We start from the raw sequence: 20541 nt of genomic DNA on the forward strand, positions 1-20541 counted from the left end.
ATATATGTAAAACGTTTACTAGCCGCTGTATTTTCAGAGTCTGTAGGTGAAAGGAATTTGCCAACGACCAAATTAATCTATTTGAGAAAAGATAAAAGATAATTTTGGTATTTTTACACAGGCAAAAATTCAGTCAGTTTGGTGTTAAGCTTATACACTGAAAACTACATAGACACAAACTTCAGTGCACAGCCTTGAGGACTCCGTGACTCCCAAAAAGACTGTATGTCACAATATTATTAGCAAAAATATCACCTGACGGTAATAATGTGTCTTACATATCTCGTACAAAAATATTGCCCTATTGGTTGTAGATTTTATGTCATTAAATCCAATTAGGTTTGTAAATGGTGTTTACAACTCACAATTTCTGTAGGAAAAAATATTTTGGTCACAATGTTTTGGTACCCAGAGCCCCCAAAAGCTAGTAACTCTAAAGAACTTTTAAAATCTTTACTCTTTATCTTTTTTAGTAGACAGGGAAAGGTAGGATATAGAGTAAAGATTGTATTTCACTAGCCACATCTGTAAAGAGAATGAACACTAAGTTACCTTAAAAATTGAGGTCCAAACTACTTGATAACTTATCTATACCATGCTATTCCCCTATGAATCCCATGCAGGGGGTCGGTCTTGGGGCACGTCAACTCGCAGTTCCTCGGTTCCTCATTGTGGGTGCAACTCGGATGCCTTGGCTAGAAAAATAGAAATGTATACTCATAGGTTCATGCCACAATTTGTGCAAATTTCTCTCTCTCCTGTGGGATTCGTGCAAAGCCTCTACTGTTGTGGCTCCGCAGGAGTACTTTCAATCATATTTTTTTTTCTCTTACATGGAAATGCATATGTATTTTTCCTAATGCAGCAATGTAAAGCATATGTTCATTCGTACATACATTTTGTAAATTTTTTCCTCTAGAGTAATATTTGTCCCCATCGATAACTTCTTTCCTCTACACCCATCACAGTTGGGGATACTACTCACTCATACACACCTTGACAATATTAAATAACCAACTGTATGCATGGTGAGAATGTGTTTGACAAATGACGATGAATACCCACATACTTATAGTTTGTAATTGTTCACCTACAAACTGACAGGTGATATAGACTCAAATGCCCAATATCCAACACTGTGAGCTGATTTACCCGTAAGGAAGCTTTTGCTTTTGAAATTATGGCACTTGCGCACCACAGTGTCACCTCGGTATGTAAAACCTTTGTGAATTCGGTCTTGTTGTTGCTGTACCTCTTCTGTGCGAGAAGGAAGCTGCAAGGGAAACTTATGCACAGACTTTGTGTATCCGCACTGCACTGAACCACACACCAAGCATTGCAGATGGTTCTGGTTCTGTTTTGTTAGCTTAGCACAACAACAAATACATGAGAAAATATTGGACTAGAAATATGCATGAATAATGTAATTATGCAACAAAGGAATCTATGCAACCTATCAAATTCCTATGTACGGTCTCTTATTTTTTCTCATGCTGGTACACTTTTCATTTTTTTAAACACTGCCAAGATAACCTCATTTTCTCTCCCCAGTTAGACTCCTCTAGGCTCCCACAAAGAAGGTTATTACATTTTCTTAATGCCTGGGCAATGATTCCCTCTTCCTCGCTCCTCAAGCACCCCATCACCATTCAAACTCTAATTGCGATCACAGCCACACCAGAAACACACCTGCGTACCACTTACCTCTGATATAATAATCCTCAGCACTAGTCTTATAGAGGCGATCGAGAAGGAAAAAGGGATTAAATAAATCAGCAGCAGCTTGGAAGTGAAAAACAGTCTTTCCCTGCCAATTTGCGTTGAAGGGGCACAGCTGTGGTGCGGCATAGCGTGGACATTGGCCTTGGGCCCAGAGGGAAAAATCTAAAAGACAGAGGATGGACGGCATTTTCAAAGTTCAACAACTTAACACAGATAGATTGAAGGAAGAAATAATGGCTACATTCAGAAATAGTGGCTTACAGATAATACCTTTAAAATGTTTTTAATGTTGGACAAACAAAACAAAGCAGATCACCTAGCCATGAAGCGGACATATGTGGTACCATTAAAAGTAAGGCAATAAATGTATTTTGCATACCAAATGTATGTCACTGGACAATGTGTGAGGTCCAATTTAAGCCTTCATTATTCTCAAACCATGTTTGAAACCCTTCAATCAACATTAAGAGCAGTTGATTCCTAGCATTTTATGTCCTTCTGACTTGAGAAGGGCAGGTGTGTAGAAATCTGTTCTCTCAAAAGACAAAAATAAGTGTTTCTGTTTTTAATTGGAGAGGGAAGAAAATTGGTTCTAAGAGTGTTGCAGCTATCATGAAACTTGACAGCCTCTGGCTTTGGAGAGATGCCCACTACTGTTTCTCTTCATGAGCCACTAATGCCTCAGGTCACATTCTGGACAAATCTAATCACAGGAGAGCTGTAGACTTTCTGTTGACAGTGAGCATTTGTCCAGGCCTGTAAGCTTCCCTTTCATAGTCCACATTGCAGGAGTAAATATTGTGAAGTCCGACGGGCCCTATAGGCACCTATTTGCACCATAAAAAAAGGTAATTGAACATAAAATTACTGCAGTGGATCAATTTCAACAAGACTACACTCGTTATCGGGAGCAACAAGTTCTGATGATCCTTTAATGTTTCTTCATAGACAAGGTGTGGTGGCTCCCAATGGAACCCGTTTATCAGGAACCGTCCAGGGGAGTTCCTGTATGTGTTGCATCGCCTACCAGAGATCCACAGAGTACCTGATTATCCCAGCCCTTACTTGTGCATGCCAATACAGGCTCCCAGACCCCACTTTTTACCCACACATGGTATCATCTCCTTCTCTAGAAGAATCATTTCTTGTGTTGCAGGAGAAGAATCTACTCCTGTATGTCACTTCCTAACGTACTTGTGAGTTCTTGAAGAATTACATTTCTGCCATGTGCATCAATGATTCTTTAGTATTAAGATTCTAGTGGTACCCGGTAAGGATTCTTACCTGTATTGTTACTGAAGTAAACATATAATACATTCTTACTGTTCCATAGTGAAAAATAATTATTCTCACATTCATTGTCCATGATTTGATAGATGTGATAATTGTATTGCATAAAATGAAGGTCTGCATGAGAAGCTCAGACAATAGTTTTGCTCTACATTATATATCTGAAAGGGCATTCAAATAGACTAATGCTCGCTCATGTGTGGCTACTCAATACACATTGAGATTAATTGGGTCGGAATGTAATTCTGAGTTATCGCTTTCAATCTATGGATTACATTCAACTAAGGTTTATAATGTGGAGGAAATCTTTGACCGTTACTGTTACTCAGCCAGAAAAGTAAGTAAACAAACAGGTTAGATCCGGATGCCGTTTTTTTATTGAAAGATTGTAACCCTGCATGCTCATCTATACTTTTATGCAAACCAAAATTTAACCAAGAAATCATTTTCCTGGAATGCACTGAAGTTCCACTGTGAAACTCTTCCTATCTAAGTCTGTGAGTCAAGCTCTAAATTTCCAGACACATATGCTTCACATATTTATCACATAGGGTGGAAATGTTCCGTCTAGTTAAGCCATCAATCAATCAATCAATCAGAGCATTTGTATAGCGCACTACTCACCCGGAGGGTCTCAAGGCGCTGGGGGGGGGGGGGGGTTCGCTACTGCTCGAATAGCCAGGTCTTGAGCTGCTTCCTGAAGGCGAGGTGGTCCTGGGTCAGGCGGAGGTGGGTGGGAAGGGAGTTCCAAGTCTTGGCGGCCAGGTAGGAGAAGGACCTTCCTCCTGTGGTGGCTCTTCGGATGCGGGGGACGGCGGCGAGGGCGTGGCTGGTCGATCGAAGCTGGCGCGTGGGAGCGTAGAAGTTGAGGCGGCTGTTGAGGTATCCTGGTCCTTGGTTGTGTAAGGCTTTGTGTGCGTGGGTGAGGAGCCGGAAGGTGATTCTCTTGTTGACCGGGAGCCAGTGCAGGTCTCTCAGGTGTCCGGAGATGTGGCTGCGGCGGGGGATGTCCAGGATGAGTCGTGCTGAGGTGTTCTGGATCCGCTGGAGTCTCTTCTGGAGTTTGGCGGTGGTTCCGGTGTAGAGGGAGTTGCCGTAGTCCAGACGGCTGGTGACGAGGACCTGGGTGACCGTCTTCCTGGTCTCGGTGGGGATCCATCGGAAGATCTTGCGTAGCATTCGCAGGATGTGGAAGCACGACGAGGAGACGGCGTTGACTTGTCTGGTCATGGAGAGGGAGGAGTCCAGGATGAAGCCCAGGTTGCGTGCGTGGTCAGTTGGTTTGGGTGCGCTGCCCAGGGCGGGGGGCCACCAGGAGTCGTCCCAGGCGGAGGGTGAGGATCCCAGGATGAGGACTTCGTCTTGTCTGAGTTCAGTTTCAGGCGGCTGTTCGACATCCATTTGGCTACTTCTGTCATCCCTTCGTGCAGGTTGGCTCTGGCGGTGGCGGGGTCGTCAGTGAGGGAGAGGATCAGCTGGGTGTCGTCGGCGTAGGAGATGATGTTCAGGTTGTGCTGGCGTGCGATGGCTGCGAGGGGGCTCATGTAGACGTTGAAGAGAGTTGGGCTGAGCGAGGAGCCTTGAGGAACGCCGCAGATGACTTCGGTGGCCTCCGATCTGAACGGGGGGAGGCGGACTCTCTGTGTCCTTCCGATGAGGAAGGAGGTGATCCACTCCAGTGCCTTCTCCTGGATTCCGACGTTGCTGAGGCGCTGTACTAGGGTGTGGTGGCAGACAGTGTCGAAGGCCGCGGAGAGGTCCAGGAGGATGAGGGCCGCTGTTTCTCCGTTGTCGAGCAGGGCTCGGATGTCGTCTGTGGCTGCGATCAGGGCGGTCTCGGTGCTGTGGTTGGCCCGGAAGCCAGACTGCGAGAGGTCGAGGGAGCCGTTTGTCTCAAGGAAGGCGGCCAGTTGCTTGTTGACGGTCTTCTCGATGACTTTGGCCGGAAACGGGAGCAGCGAGATGGGGCGGTAATTCTTGAGGTCGGTAGGGTCTGCTGATGGTTTCTTGAGTAGAGCGCTGAGTTCGGCGTGCTTCCAGCTCTTCGGGAAGGTGGCGATGTCGAAGGAGGTGTTGATGATGTCCCGCAGGTGGGGTGCGATGACCGCGTCGGCCTTGTTGAAGACGTGGTGAGGGCAGGGGTCTGTCGGAGATCCGGAGTGGATGGAGTTCATCGTGTTGTGGAAGTAGGAGGCGAGGGAGTTGCAGAGGTCTTGCGAAGGGGTGATGTCGTTGTTTCCGGCGTTGGGGTTGGAGAGCTCTTTCACGATGTTGAAGAGTTCCTTGCTGTTGTGTGCGTTGTTGTCCAGTCGTTCCTTGAATGCAGTTTTCTTGGTGGCGCGGATCAGCTGGTGGTGTTTTCGGGTGGCGAGCTTGAGGGCAGTCATGTTGTCCGGTGTTGGGTCTGTGCGCCAGGTTTTCTCGAGTGCTCTGCAGTTCTTCTTGGAGCTCTTGAGTTCGTCGTTCGTCTATCTCTCATAAAAGATGGATCATGTTTTACAACTCTCACTGATATGAAACATAAAGGTTTCCCTTTTCAGTGAAGTTCCTTATCCATCTTGCTGGATCTAAAATAGCAGTGTTGAGCCTACTGAGAAAGGTCCCTCGTTGGAAGGCATGTAAGACGACACTTCTTTACATGTATTTTGTGAGTGTTACTTTTTGGCCATCACTTCAAAGTGATAGGCTGTCATTTACTACCTGTTAGTCAAAGCTTCTTCTACTCCTAAAACATTCTGTAGGTTTATGCTGTAACTACGGCCTACTCCTAGTGCAAGACCAACTCCCTACATTCCTTTGTTATTATTGGTCTTGGGATGAAAGGAAGAGGGGGGCAGGGCGAGATCTAAGCCAAACGGATACTAAGGTATGGTGCCAGACTTCAATTACAGACAGCAATTGTGGGATCAAAATATCTCCTTGTCTAGGGCGGTAGAAACACTGGACCAGCCCTGCCAGACCATTCAGTAGCGCTCCACTAAAGCAGAGATCTCCCGCAGAACTAAACTGTTGCTCCCGGCTCAAAGAAATGTGACAGGTAGAAATAGATTACACTCTTGTGCCCTTCCACATTTTATATTCAGTCTAGGTTATGGAACACAGCACCACAAATGACAGGTAAAGAACAATAAAAATTATCTGAGAGCAATTTTAGTATGTTCCCTTCAATAGTGCATAGAACACAATCTTAATCTTAACTATCTGTCAATAAATATTGTACAGGACCTGACTGTCCACCTGGAAAACAGCGTATCAGATGGCAACGCTGTGTCTGACATGAGTAATTCACTGATAGATGTGCACATCCAAGAGCACCTCTCAAGGGTAGCTTACAAGCTGCCTGAAAACTGCCACTTCCCTTTTAAATCTCAAATGCCAGTGGATCTTCTATTGTTCAGTACATATTTTAGGACCAGAGGGAAGCTTTGGCTCCCACATAAAATGTGTGCTTAATTTACATCCGACTCCCAACTACACTTAAATGTTGTCTTCTGTCCTTATTTCAGTACTCCATCTGCAACGAGCCTCTCATAGAACTATCCAACCCTGGTGCCAGCGGATCCATATTTTTTGTAACCAGCGACGATGAGTTCATCATCAAGACGGTTCAGCACAAAGAGGCCGAATTCCTCCAGAAGCTGCTCCCAGGCTACTACATGGTGAGTACCCACCCAGCATGTTGAGCTCTGCCCAAACTAGATGGGAAGGTATTTTAATCAGTTCTATGATTTTGTACATGAGTACTTTGGGTGTAGTTGGGGAGACATGTTTTTTTTTTGTTTTATATAGCGCTAACTCGACCCAAAGATATCAACTATCAGAGCGTTTTAACCCCTTGGGCGCGGCCGCGATTCTGCGCCTGTGCAGCAGTTTTATTGAGTGGGCGGGTTCATGACGGCCCCCAGCCGTCATCAGCACACGCCCACCGTGATGCATGACGGCCCCGGGGCCGTCATCAGCATGGAAGGGGTTAAATGAGCACCAGTTTCGTTACAGAGGGACACATTCAATTTTTGTTAGGCATAGGGAGATTAAGTGATTTTCCAAGAATCACAAGATGTTGAGCATCATTGCTGAGACTCGAACCACGTTCCCCAGCTTCGCAGTCGACCGCTCTAGCCTTAAGGCCACATCCTCTCCCCAAACAGTGTGCTGCCTTCATGTATTCACCCATCACTGAAATGCTCCTACAGGCAAGGGGAACAATAGAAACAGCAAACAATACCCAAGATGAGTAGAGTGCTCCCAACAAAGGGAAGACAACCGTTCACTCCCTAAAACGGAGAAAAGAAAAGTGAATAACCAATTAAGATGCAAACGTTGTGATTTTGTTTGTTAACTGCATAGTGCAGCTGTCAACTCCACCTTCTTTTGTTGTATAGAGCAGGCACTGTCACCACAGCAACATTCGTTCCTACTGATTAGAAGCAAGTGTTTAATACAGGCCAATGATGTAATGCCAGGGTATATTCAGCAGCCGAGTTCATGAGAAATAAAAAAATATCTCTATTCGGGAGTCTTGCTTGTCTGTATGTGAAATGGTATCCCAGATGTACAACGAAGCATATTTAAAGGCATCAGCCAATTTTACACGCACACTGTGCAAGTTTAGACTGCAATACTAAGCAGGTCTGAAGTACTGGCCTCACGAACATAAAATCGCAGTGGACAGGTACAAAAGTAAAATAGCAGAGCTTTGATTTACAGCAATATAATGTACTCATGCAGTTGGCTGTACCTGCAGAATGGCACAGTGAAAGAGGCTTGTCTTACGACGTCACCCAGTGGAATCCTACCTCGGTTGGGTGTGTGGTACAGTCATTTCTTTGTTAGATGATATGTGGCATGTTAGGGAGTCTGAGCTTTCATTGCAGGCTCTGATTGACTGTGTTGATATCACCAGAACCATTCATATGTACATGACATATAGAACCATTCATATGTACATGACAGTGTATGGAAAGTACTGATCTTTGGCAACAGCAGCAATACATGGATTGACTCCTGGTGGCCATCAGACCTAGGACCCGCAACCACCCACTCCCTCCAGCCACACCAGAAACCTTGGAATCATCAGTGACCACACGCTCACAATGAAATCATAGATTAACGCTGTGTCCTCCGCCAGCTTCCTCATTCTGTCCATGCTACTTAAGATCTTCAAGTGGCTACCCCTACACACGAGACCTACCATGACACAAGCTCTCATCACCAGCTGGCTGGACTACGGCAATGCCCTCTACAAAGGAATCGCTGCACACCTTCAACAGAGACTTCAGACCAAACAGAATGCCGCAGCCAGATTCATCCTCAGCCTTCCCCGATGAACCCACATCACACCCCACCTCCGGTAATGCCGCTGGTTCCCTGTACAGAAGAGATACCAGTTCAAGATGGTGACCCACGCACAAAACGCTCTACACAACCAAGGACCCACCAACATTAACCACAACCTGAACTTCCACCAACCATCAAGAAGACTATGTTCTGCCTCCCTTTTACTTACCCATACTCCCTGCTTCTAAGCAGAAGTGGAGGATGCTCCTTCTCCCACCTCGCAGCAAAGACCGGGAACAGCCTCCCCATGTACCTCTGGACCATCACCTCACTTCCGGAATTCCAAGTGGCCCTCAAGACTTGGCTGTTCAAATAAGCCTCAGGGGCATGCAAGCGCCTGGATACCCTATCGGGTGATTAGCCACACTTTATAAATCCTAAATGATTGAATGATAGTGCCATCTAAGAGTGTCAACTTCTTCCACCCCTTGAAACTCTAAAGTGGGTTTTGCAATATACCTTTCAGACAGATGACCTGGAATTGTGCCTCTTCCTTTCAAAGCCAACCCTGTTCACTTGAGGAATCTCCAGGGCCCACCCTGTACATTTTACTCTTAAACCACTTACTACCAGGGACTACCCCTTTCGCCCTCCTCTTTATACTTCACCTGCTCCCTCTAACGAGAATGTATTGCGGCCCGGGATTCATCTTCCACTTCTCTACTGATGACACACAAACGTATCTCCTTTATAATAGCTCCTGTGAGAATATCTTCTCATTGGGTGATAATCTGCGAGTCTGTACCTCCTGAAAGGTGGATGTCCACAAATTATGACCAAAGGCAACCCAGGAGATATTAATCAAATTGTAGGCATGCCCAGGTCCACACACACACACACACATAACATACGTAGGCATGATGTGGAACATTACCTGCAATATAAACATACTAAGCATTAAAAGGAATACAAAGAAAATACTAATAGGCAATACGTGGAATAGAAACAAAAACGTACACATATAGGACATAAAATTCCATTATGGAACGCCTTGCGAGCTGACCATAATTCGTAGGTAAATACTTTTGCTGCTAAAGTTAAGTGAAGAGATCTTTAAATACACAGTTGAAAAAAAGTATTTGAGCACTTTATCTTGTCACCACATTTTCAAAATTGTGTAAGGTTTACAATTTCACAAAGTATATTTGTATAGACCCTGCAGCAGACGTGATACAGTTCCTAATTATTAGGTTATCCTTTTGGCATAGCTTGCGGGGTCCTTCTCATAGAAGACAGCTGATTGGATGTCACGTTTTCTCTTTCAGAATCTGAACCAGAACCCCAGGACCCTCTTGCCAAAGTTCTATGGACTTTACTGTCTCCACTCCGGGGGCATAAACATTCGGCTTGTGGTGATGAACAATGTCTTGCCACGCGCCATGCGGATGCACTACAAATACGACCTGAAAGGGTCAACCTACAAGCGCAGGGCCTCGAGGAAAGAGCGGGAAAAGTCATGCCCGACATATAAGGACCTGGATTTCTTGCAAGACATGCATGAAGGATTGTACTTTGATTCGGAAACCTACAGTGCCCTGGTAAAAACGTTGCAGAGAGATTGTCGGGTGAGTACACTTGAGGAATGCACCCAAACAGGAAGTGATGTTGGGCCACCAGGCTTATTTCGGCATGTCTCATTGAACTCTCGGGCGAAACGATGATCGTTATGACTGCAAGCACTTTTGTTGGCAAAAGAACAGTTGGTGAATTTTCTGCAAATGCTCAGCTTCTTAACAAAAATAAACCAACCTCTCAAAGCAGGTTATGTAAAAGGAAAGCATTTGTTTGAGGTAATCTGGTCATATTGTAATACCATTTATAGTAACAAGTAGCAGGCAAGTCCTATGAAGCAGAACAATTAATACAATTTTAAGTGACTTGGAAGGTGCTTCAGCCTGATGAAACCACACCCTTACCGCCTGCAGGACTTGTTTGAAAGGGTGCAGAATCAGGCACAGGGAGTGGGCGAAGGTCTCTGCCCAGTACTACAGCCTTGGTTGTTCTTCTGACCTGAGGCCACGCATGTGCTTTGGGTACTGCCAGCAACTGATATATCTATACACATTTGATGATACAACTGGAATAGGCTTATACAGCCATACACTTTCCCTGATGCCATCTAAGGCGTGTGCATAAAACAGTTCTAAACCACTTTCTGCTGTAATTTTGTTTGGCCTTAGCTTGCCTTTCCAACTACGGTCACGGGACACAGAAATGTATTTAAAATAGCTGAAAACAGTTTAAGGCACTTGTTATTATTTATTGTGTCGCGTTTCTGACTGAATTGTCGGCCTACACTATTATTATGCATCAAGTCATGTGCCACTTTGAAACAGTGCATTCTGTGTGCCACAGTCTGACCACCCAAACGCTTCCAGTGTGCCATGTGTGAGTGTTACTGTATAGGAAGTATTGTTAAAGGACACAGATTGTATAGAAAGGAGACTACAGCGATTAGCATTTTGTGCTGCTTGGTGCTGCCTCTGAGGCCCGTGGACACTAAATAGGACCCTTTGTCCGGCACGGGGCGATTGGCTTGCGTTGGGCTTTTTGCGCCGCTGATCTCATGTGCAGCTGCACTGTGCGAGGAAGATAGGGGTCGTGTTGAAGACATTGTCTGCTTTCCAGTTCTTCTGCATGTTTTCAAGCAAAAAAGAGAAACTTATACCACTCGCCACTTGACAGTGGCAACTTTACGTTGGCAGAATCAAAGCTTATGAGGACAGTGGAGCAAGCATAAGATAGAGAAGGGACAGAAGAAGAAATGAAGGCAATCACAAACAGAAAAGCAAGAAAGATTCACACAAATAGCAAGACCACAAAAATGCATTTGGCATTTGGGTGTACGGTGTGTTGCTAGCCATCCCTTTATGAGAACCTAATTGTTTGTACTTTTCTATATATTTTTTTTTTTTATTGGGTTTAACGTGATCAAGTTAGATCATGCTAAGTTTAAATCCACTCACGCGTATAGTCACGCCACAGTATAAATAAATATTAGTACAGACATGTTCCATTACGTTATTTTGAAATACAGTGTGTAGCTAATGTAGTTGTCTCTCAACAGTTCTTAACGCTGTGGGAAACAGGACAAACACATCAGGAAGCTGCAGTATGTTTGTGTTGGGATATTGATCTTCTTTCATCGTCCATTTCCCACCGCACTAGTGCATTCTGTTCCTCGGTTTCTATATCTGGAATATGCCCTGTGCCTGTGAACTGACCAGACAGCAGGCAGCTTGCTTGCTCTTTGGCAACTTAACGTTGATCCATTGCATGCAATGGGAGAATGAGTGTTTTTTGGAGTTGTCGTGTGTGTGTCTCAGGGCAGACTAGCATCCCCAAGCCATGGATGCATAAACTATCCAAGGATGATTCATGGCATCCTTGAGCCACCCCATGTCAAACGTGAGTCATTCCGGACCTATAGCAAGTCATGGGTTAATTATAGCACCTTTTGGGTATCCCAAGCCCTTTAGGAGGCAAGGCATTCTTGATTTATCCCACGCCACGAGCGATACAGCTATTTCTTGAGTTACTTGAGTGAGTCTGGTCACCACTGAGCCATTACATGTCACAGGTTAGTGAGGGCAATCTTCAGGTATACTAAGGTGTAGGTGAGCCTGGTTATTCATGAACTATTGCAAGTCGTGTGAATTATAGCACCCTTCATGTTTCCCCAGCCCCGTATATAGCATTCTTTATTTATCACACGTCATGAGCGATACAGGCCATTACTGAGCTACCTGAGTGACTCTGGTCACCACCGAGACATTGCAAGTCAAGGGTTAGGGAGGGCACTCTTCAGGTACACTAAGATATAGGTGAGGCTAGTTATTCATTAGATATCACACATCAGGGCACTGTTGAGGTTCCCACGTAATGGGTAAGTCGGGGCGCCCTACTAGTACTCTACCTGCAGTGAGTGTTATTCCATCAAGGAAATAAGGGGGTGCTGAGAATGGGAATGTGTAGCAGCTTTTAGATTCATGGGAAAGATGACAGTACTTGTGCAAGTGTAATTGGATTTCCACATTTGCAAATGTAAGCTGTCTGAAAGCAACAAATATGTGAATTAATCTAAAGCTTTCTGTGCGGAATGATGATGCGGGAGCCATTGCCACATTTCAGGGGCAGCGGGGCTTAATGCAATATGTACCTTCACTGCACAAGGTTTCTATTACATTTTCACACACAGCCAGATTATCACTTAGTGTGATTTATGTTGAGCCCTTTATGTTGTGCCCATGCTACTATGGTTATTTACCTTTTTCTGATTTGCTTACACAGTGAACAGGAAATATAGTGTGACCCTTGAAGGCTGGTCCTGACTGTATTGCAGTAGAGGGCACATATGAACTTCTGTATTCTTCTGGAGATCTGTTTTTTGGCTATCAAGTATACATAAGTCAAACAAAAGAGAAGAAACAAGATATTATCTGCACAGATGAACTTCCCTAAGAAATCACTGTGCTCACCAACTCACAGGACAACTTATGAACCCCTTTAAATGGTCCTGCTCTGGCACTGTAAGTCCAAGACCTGGGCTGGGCTGTCGTATTCTGTTCGAAGTGCATCTTCCATGTCAATGCAGTTGTCAAAAACATCAATTTCCAACTATCCAGGCTCCGAGAAATTTCAACCACTCGGTTTAAATTGATATGTAGCTTTAGTTAACCACTGTAGGCCCGAGAATAAATCTGACGTGAGCGGATAAGAGTGCAAACCATAAGCATATAACCTAAAAAACACACTAAATCAAGTATTTCCTAAAAACACTTCAATGGCTCTACTTCCATCTAGCATCAAGATCAAGGGCCTTCGTGCCGTGCACAGAACATTCTGGAGCAGGACCCCTGCAGAAGCTAAGACCTCGCTGTATGCTGAACAGGACAGCGTCCCCCAACCAGGACACTGATTATAGCTAAGAAAATTCACCAACAAACATTACACCTGCTACGATATGGTAGCAGGGCACTGGGTGCTGCATGAGGCCCAGAGCTATGGGTCACCATTATCTGTCCCTGACAGCCTTACCCATCTACCTCGTTGTTTAGGTCGAGCCTGGGCAGTGTATGCGCTGCTCTGCGAGGCATGCTGTTTTCGAGTATTGGCTTGAATCTCTGCCCATATTTTTCATTGGCTTGTGTCATTGTCCTTCGTTAATAGGCTTGTTAGTCCCTCCTTAGTCCCGCCTTGTCTTCATTTGTAACCTCCCATGAGGACTGGCACTTTTACTTCAGTTGTTAAACGGTATGTCTTATTTAGTCTGTAAGCACTAGTTGCTATAATGCGTTTCCCCTACTGCAGGCATGACATACGTTCCTGCAACTTTCAGCGCCTAATGTGCGCTTTCACTTTCCAAGCAGCCAGGGACAATGGCGGCTGAGGTCTCGCATTTACAAGAGTTTGAGCTATTGGTGTTGTATATGACAATGTATTTTATTTATGTGTTAATTATCAAAACTGATAAATAAAAGGCATTGTCATTTACAATGCCAAAAGCTTAAACTCTCGCAAATGTGAGACCTGTTGCATTGCAAATACTTGTATGAAGATGCTGAAAGGCGAACTTGCCCTCCTTCATTTCCAAAACCCCGTCCTATTACTAACCTGGAGTACTTTCCTCAAATAACTCACTACCCCAGAAAAACTGGACCTGCTAGACCTGAGTTAATTTCATTAACAGCTCATTAAAGTCATTTTTGTGCACATATTCACTTATGTTTTCTTTTCCTCTGCGTATGTACCCATTAAAGAAATTCCTGGAAGCATCTGCATGGCTACCAGTAAATTTGGTGCTGTGGAACACACCACATATTAATAAAGTACTAATGAATTCAAGTGCGAGCCTTATAAATCTGTTACTTGAACTTTTTGCTGGAAGTCCTAAAATATGTGCTATGCAAATGTGCACAGGGCACAGCTCCAACTAAATGTGCCTCTTCATGTGGTGTATTACAGAACAGTGAGGTGTCCATCTTGAAAAGAGGTGAAATTACTAGCTGCTGGCAGAAATATGCAACGAGACTGGGCAGATATCAGGCAGCTGCAGGGTTTTTCTGTTTCGGCTTCCACTGCGACCCATTCAGTGGTCTGCAGTCGGATATCTGGCCCAGGGAAATTGGGCTTCAAGAGCGATGAGTCTTTCTTTTGCTCTGAAAACACTTAGGAACTGGGGCGCAAAGACAGATGCGCTATCAAGGAGGGTACTTAATTAACCCATTGACTGCTTCTACTTTTTTGCGGCAGTGCGGCCGTTTTAAAAAACGGGCGCGGTCGCGTCGGTCATTGGCCGACGGCAGCACCAGCGAGGTAGTGCTGCCGTCGGCCAATGGCCGACGGCAGCAGCCAACGGGTTAAATGTGAAGGTTGGCAAATCTGTAAACGACTTCACAACCTCTCTCAAAGAAGCTGGTATTCAATGGTGTAGCAAGAGTGTCATGAACCCTACTGCAAGCAAGGAAAATAGGCCTGCGGCCAAAACTAGGTAGTTAAATGCAACCATAATTTGGGTGCAGAGGGCCCCTCGCCACTGGGCCCCTGTGCCTGCTGTGCCACTGACACTTTCACTTTTGCCGGTATTGCTTGCTATCCTCCTTAAATTCTTGGACTTAGAACTTTGCAAAGAGACGTACAGAAAAGTATAGTGTTCACCACTTTTTGCGAAACCAACCGGGAGTGGCCCCAGCTCCTAGCTAATGGGACAAGTGCAAGCTTCCGGCTCTACTTGCCCTGCTGCAGGTTTACAAAAGAGATCTGTTTCATTTGCCTTCGCCCCAGGACTTTTCCCGGGGGACTTGAGGCCCCTCCCAGACCGTTCCCTGCTTGTTAGTGGCACAGTAGGTTTAGTTCACTGCTGGGTCGATCTTGTCACACTCTCCGATGAGATCAGCGTCCAGCCCCTGCCTGCCCACTGAAAGCAAACATGTGACCTGTGCAGTTTTATGGTGAGATAAGGGTAGCCTGCTGTTTGTGTTTTCACGGGCTCCATAGCAGTTGCAGGGAGTGTGTCTGTATGCGGAGTGTTGATTTGTTACCATGGATTTCTTTGCAGCACACTCTTACTTTGTTGTGGAATTCCATTTGGGTGTTGATGTTGGCAGAATGTTCAGAGATCTTGAATTGTGAAGCACAGTAAAGCAGATTTCTGTTGCTAAAACTCTGATATGTCTTCCATTTTTTCCTAAGACCCAGCCCTCTGCAGGCATTTAATTCTTGAATATCAAGACCTCTGAGAGTACTGTTGAATCCATAATAACTTTTTTCCAGCAGTAATAATTACAGATAGCCCAATTGCAGTGGTATAGCTGACTTGGCATGCTGTCCACCAAATGTTTAAAGCCCGTGAGGAGGAGCAGCAAGAAAGTATAGACAAATAAAATGAAAAAATCACATCAGCCATTGTGAGTTAGAATTTGGCTCCTTCTAACTGAATGCACAAAAGTCACTGTTGGTGCAAGATTTAAATAAGTAGAAATTTGCTGACATCCGAAAATATAATAAATAGACCTCTGATAAGTGGCTGGCTTTGGGTACAATTCTTTGATGCAAGGGTTGTTACTACCGGTCAAGGGGAGTGGTGTTCAGCTACTGCTTAATTTGAGCCTGTGGTTTCAAGTGTTCGGCGCCAGCACTTAATTCTTAGCACCGCCGCTTGTTACAATCTGCCATATGGTGATGCTTTCTACCACATTTGGGTATGAGCACAACAACAGCTGTTTATTAATTTTATATACATTAGCCGTCACTAATACGTGCCACCCAAACCATTCTTTGGGGGCCTTGAATAGAATGAATTGTCGCAAAATGTATTAGTGCGATGGTTGGTAGTTGTGTAGGTACTGTAATTGGCAGAGCTTGTAGGTGCAATGGATGGTGCAAGCTGCGGAGTCCTCCTGACGAGGATCCTGGCAGTTATTGTTTTATAAATTAACCACTGTTCAGTGAAGCAATTACTATCGAAAGTAGCTAGGACGCTGCTTGTGCCTCCATAATACCATGTGTGGCCTCCAAAGAGATGGACTACTTTTGAGCCAACAACCTGTGCTAGATGAAACCACAGTAGCCTTCCTATGGCTTACGGTAGCCTTCATATGGCTTACCAATCCTAAAAAACGTTATTGCTGTTATTCATAACCGTAAAAGCACATTCAATTTAAACAATTTAAACAATTACAGATCCAGGGTGGGATAGAAGTGAGAGTTACGTAGATTAGGAATTTGGGCATAATGCAACAGTACAATTATGTATAAATCATTTAAAAGAAAAATTCTCAGTTTAAAAATACATTAAAACATTAAGTTATATGTACAATTCTTAAAAATTTTAAATTCTTATTGATCTAATCTCATTTTTAAAAGGTTTCTACGAATTTGCCACATCATATGGCTTACAGTAGCCTTCATATGGCTTATGGTATTAATATTTGGACCAGGATCTGCATTTGCTTGACTGTAGCAAAAAAACTAGTTTCCTTTAAATTCAAAACAGGATGTAGGCAGCATGAGCAGAGACTTGTCATGGCCTGTGCAACTTTTTAAATTATGGCTGATCCTAGCTAAGATCCTCCCCTTTCCTGAACTGGCCGACCAATGGCAGCCTGCACATGGACTAATACACAGCTCCCCCCACTGGAAGGAGACTCCCGGTGCACTGCTGAATAGGACAATGTTGTCTTGTGAATATCATTCAACTCATCCAAAGCGTAATCACAGCGAAGGCTTAGAATGGTTCATAAACGATTTAATCCATAAATCCCATTTTTTCAGGAAAATCATAAATCTTTCCAGATGCCTGGACTCGACATCATTCAGAAAATATATTTGGCAATTGACATGACTCCCAGCATAACTCCCAATGCATTTCGGGCTGAAATAAAGCCCTTCCTCAGGGGATTGCTCTAGAAACATGAAGGAAAGCAAAACAGTATCAGTATCATGAGATACTATCACGTACCCATAGCCATAGCCTCACGCGTGAGCTATTAATAAAAATATCCAACATGTAAAAGGTCAAAAGTGCTCAAAAACATAAAAGCAAACTTGTGTCCAAAAATGTGTAAAACTTATGACAGGCCACCAAGTGCAATCAAATGACGAGTTATCGAGTGTGCACACCCAAGTTTGAAAAAACGCTGCCAATAATCTCCCATAGCCGAGAGAATATGAGCCTGTGGGTCGCGCTCTGTGAATACAGAGTTACAGCTATCATACACACAAACTAACGAAAAACGCGTGAACATGCAGGTCAACAAAGAAATTATACCGCTATCAGAGTCCTCAAACCGAGGTACTTACATGCCACAGAGTGCAAAGACCAGCTCGGTAAATGCAAAGCAGGCGGCCTAGAGTGACGGGGCGGCCGGCAACATTAAAGTGGTGCACCGCGAAGACGAACACCCAAGTGTAAAAATAAAGATAGGACAAAACTCCACATATCCCCCAGTGAACAACGCATGAGCGCCATCTTGGAGTGGTGAAAAACGACTACCACCAGGTTTTGCACCAATAATAAACAAAACAAACCATGCATGATTGCGATAATGATAATAATGATAACAAGAAATTATTTACAGTAACAAATTTCAGAAAATCCTAATAGAGGAAAATACATGAAAATGTATGGAATATAAAAAGAAACAAGGCTATGACAATAGTTCATTCAAATATAACACAAAAATTCCATACGATCATTGAGACCGTGCGGCTGCATCGTCGCCATGTAGCGGATCCAGAAGTTCTCTCTCTTGAGTAGAGTGTTTTTGTTGTTATGGGTGACTTTCACTTGCTCCAATATCAGAAATTTTAACTGGGCTACTGTGTGTTTCTGTTCAACAAAGTGAGCTGCCACGGATGACTTCATGTTGCCTGTCCTGATATTACTCTTGTGTTCCAACAGTCGTACTTTAACTTTTCTTTCAGTGTGTCCCACATAGCTTTTGCCACAGGGACATTTCAACATATAGATCACGTTTGCTGAATTGCACGTGGCATTCACTCGCAATTTGATCGGGTGACCCCGCATGGGGTGGTTGGTGACATTCCCCTGTATGCAATTATTGCAGTTGCTGCAGTTATAGCATGGTCTCAAACCTTTGTAGATTGTGGGTTGATCCTGTTCCTTGGGTTTGGACAAAATCTCTTTGAGATTCCGTCCCCTGGTGAAGGCAAACAATGGTGGCCTAGCAAAAGATCCTTGAAAGTCAGGCTCCATACTCAATAAAGACCAATGGTTCACAATGATTCTCCTAAATAAACCACTCAGAACAGAATATTTGGACACTACTACCATCCGTGTGTTTTCTGCTTTTGATCGGACCTGTAAAAGGTCTTCACGTTTCATGTTGTTACAGGATGCGATGGCTTTGTCCAATGTCTCCTGCGGGTAACCACGGTCACGGAACCTGCTGATCATGTTTGCCATCTCTTGTTGACACTCATCCTCGGAAGATACTATGCGTTTGACACGCATCAACTGTGAGCGAGGTAAGTTTTGTTTCAACCGAGGTTGATGAAAGCTCTGATAATGCAGAGTGGAATTGCGGTCCGTTGTTTTTCGGAATATAGTTGTAGTGACTATACCTGATTTTCTTTCAATTTTTACATCCAGAAAGTGCATACATTCTCTATCATAGTTCCACGTGAACTGTACTCTGTTGTTCACCATATTCCAAGAGTTCAAGAATTCTAGGAGCTCACTTTCAGTCCCTGCCCAAAGCATGAAAATATCATCGATGAATCTCAGATAGAGTTTTCCTTTTGTACGCCACAAGGGCTGATTCAAAACGTTGGTCTCCTCGAAAGATTTCATGAAGAGGTTAGCATACGCAGGAGCTGCGCAATTTCCCATGGCTGTCCCACACAGCTGATGGAACCATTCATCAAACACCGTAAAATAACTGTGATATAGCGTAAATACCAACAATTCTAAAAGAAAAACTTTTAGGTCCTCATCCAGATCAGATTCAAGTAGTTCATGTTCAACAGCCTGTATGCCCTGTTCATGAGGTATACATGTGTACAATGAACACACGTGTGACGTGACGTGTGATCCTGTCTTCAATACAAAAGTCTGAAGGTATTTATCCAGTGTAGGCGGTCTGTACATGTTGCCTAAGGTGCACAAGCACCCGACGAAACCACCCATGAGACCGATAGTCTCCACAAAAGGGAGCATGCATGAAACACCAGGCAAGTTTCTGGATAAATACCTTCAGACTTTTGTATTGAAGACAGGATCACACGTCAGGGATACCACAGATTTCCTTATCAAACTTCAACAAGCAGTGGAACCTTTAGACAACCAGGAATTGATACTGTGTACGGTGGACGTGTGTTCATTGTACACATGTATACCTCATGAACAGGGCATACAGGCTGTTGAACATGAACTACTTGAATCTGATCTGGATGAGGACCTAAAAGTTTTTCTTTTAGAATTGTTGGTATTTACGCTATATCACAGTTATTTTACGGTGTTTGATGAATGGTTCCATCAGCTGTGTGGGACAGCCATGGGAAATTGCGCAGCTCCTGCGTATGCTAACCTCTTCATGAAATCTTTCGAGGAGACCAACGTTTTGAATCAGCCCTTGTGGCGTACAAAAGGAAAACTCTATCTGAGATTCATCGATGATATTTTCATGCTTTGGGCAGGGACTGAAAGTGAGCTCCTAGAATTCTTGAACTCTTGGAATATGGTGAACAACAGAGTACAGTTCACGTGGAACTATGATAGAGAATGTATGCACTTTCTGGATGTAAAAATTGAAAGAAAATCAGGTATAGTCACTACAACTATATTCCGAAAAACAACGGACCGCAATTCCACTCTGCATTATCAGAGCTTTCATCAACCTCGGTTGAAACAAAACTTACCTCGCTCACAGTTGATGCGTGTCAAACGCATAGTATCTTCCGAGGATGAGTGTCAACAAGAGATGGCAAACATGATCAGCAGGTTCCGTGACCGTGGTTACCCGCAGGAGACATTGGACAAAGCCATCGCATCCTGTAACAACATGAAACGTGAAGACCTTTTACAGGTCCGATCAAAAGCAGAAAACACACGGATGGTAGTAGTGTCCAAATATTCTGTTCTGAGTGGTTTATTTAGGAGAATCATTGTGAACCATTGGTCTTTATTGAGTATGGAGCCTGACTTTCAAGGATCTTTTGCTAGGCCACCAT

At 44.1% G+C, this 20541-nt stretch overlaps 1 protein-coding gene across 1 annotated transcript in view; it reads left to right on the top strand.

Annotated features, from left to right (window-relative positions):
* The window catches only part of PIP5K1B (phosphatidylinositol-4-phosphate 5-kinase type 1 beta), a 375649-nt gene that overhangs the window by 234087 nt on the left and 121021 nt on the right, over window positions 1-20541 (top strand). Inside the window, exons 6-7 of the mRNA XM_078675735.1 lie at window positions 6519-6671; window positions 9615-9914. Coding sequence (XP_078531861.1) covers window positions 6519-6671; window positions 9615-9914 — 453 coding nt within the window. The remainder of the gene's footprint in view (window positions 1-6518; window positions 6672-9614; window positions 9915-20541) is intronic.

Source organism: Lissotriton helveticus, chromosome 2_1, assembly GCF_964261635.1.
Source record: "Lissotriton helveticus chromosome 2_1, aLisHel1.1, whole genome shotgun sequence".
In the NCBI taxonomy this organism is placed as follows: Eukaryota; Metazoa; Chordata; class Amphibia; order Caudata; family Salamandridae; genus Lissotriton; species Lissotriton helveticus.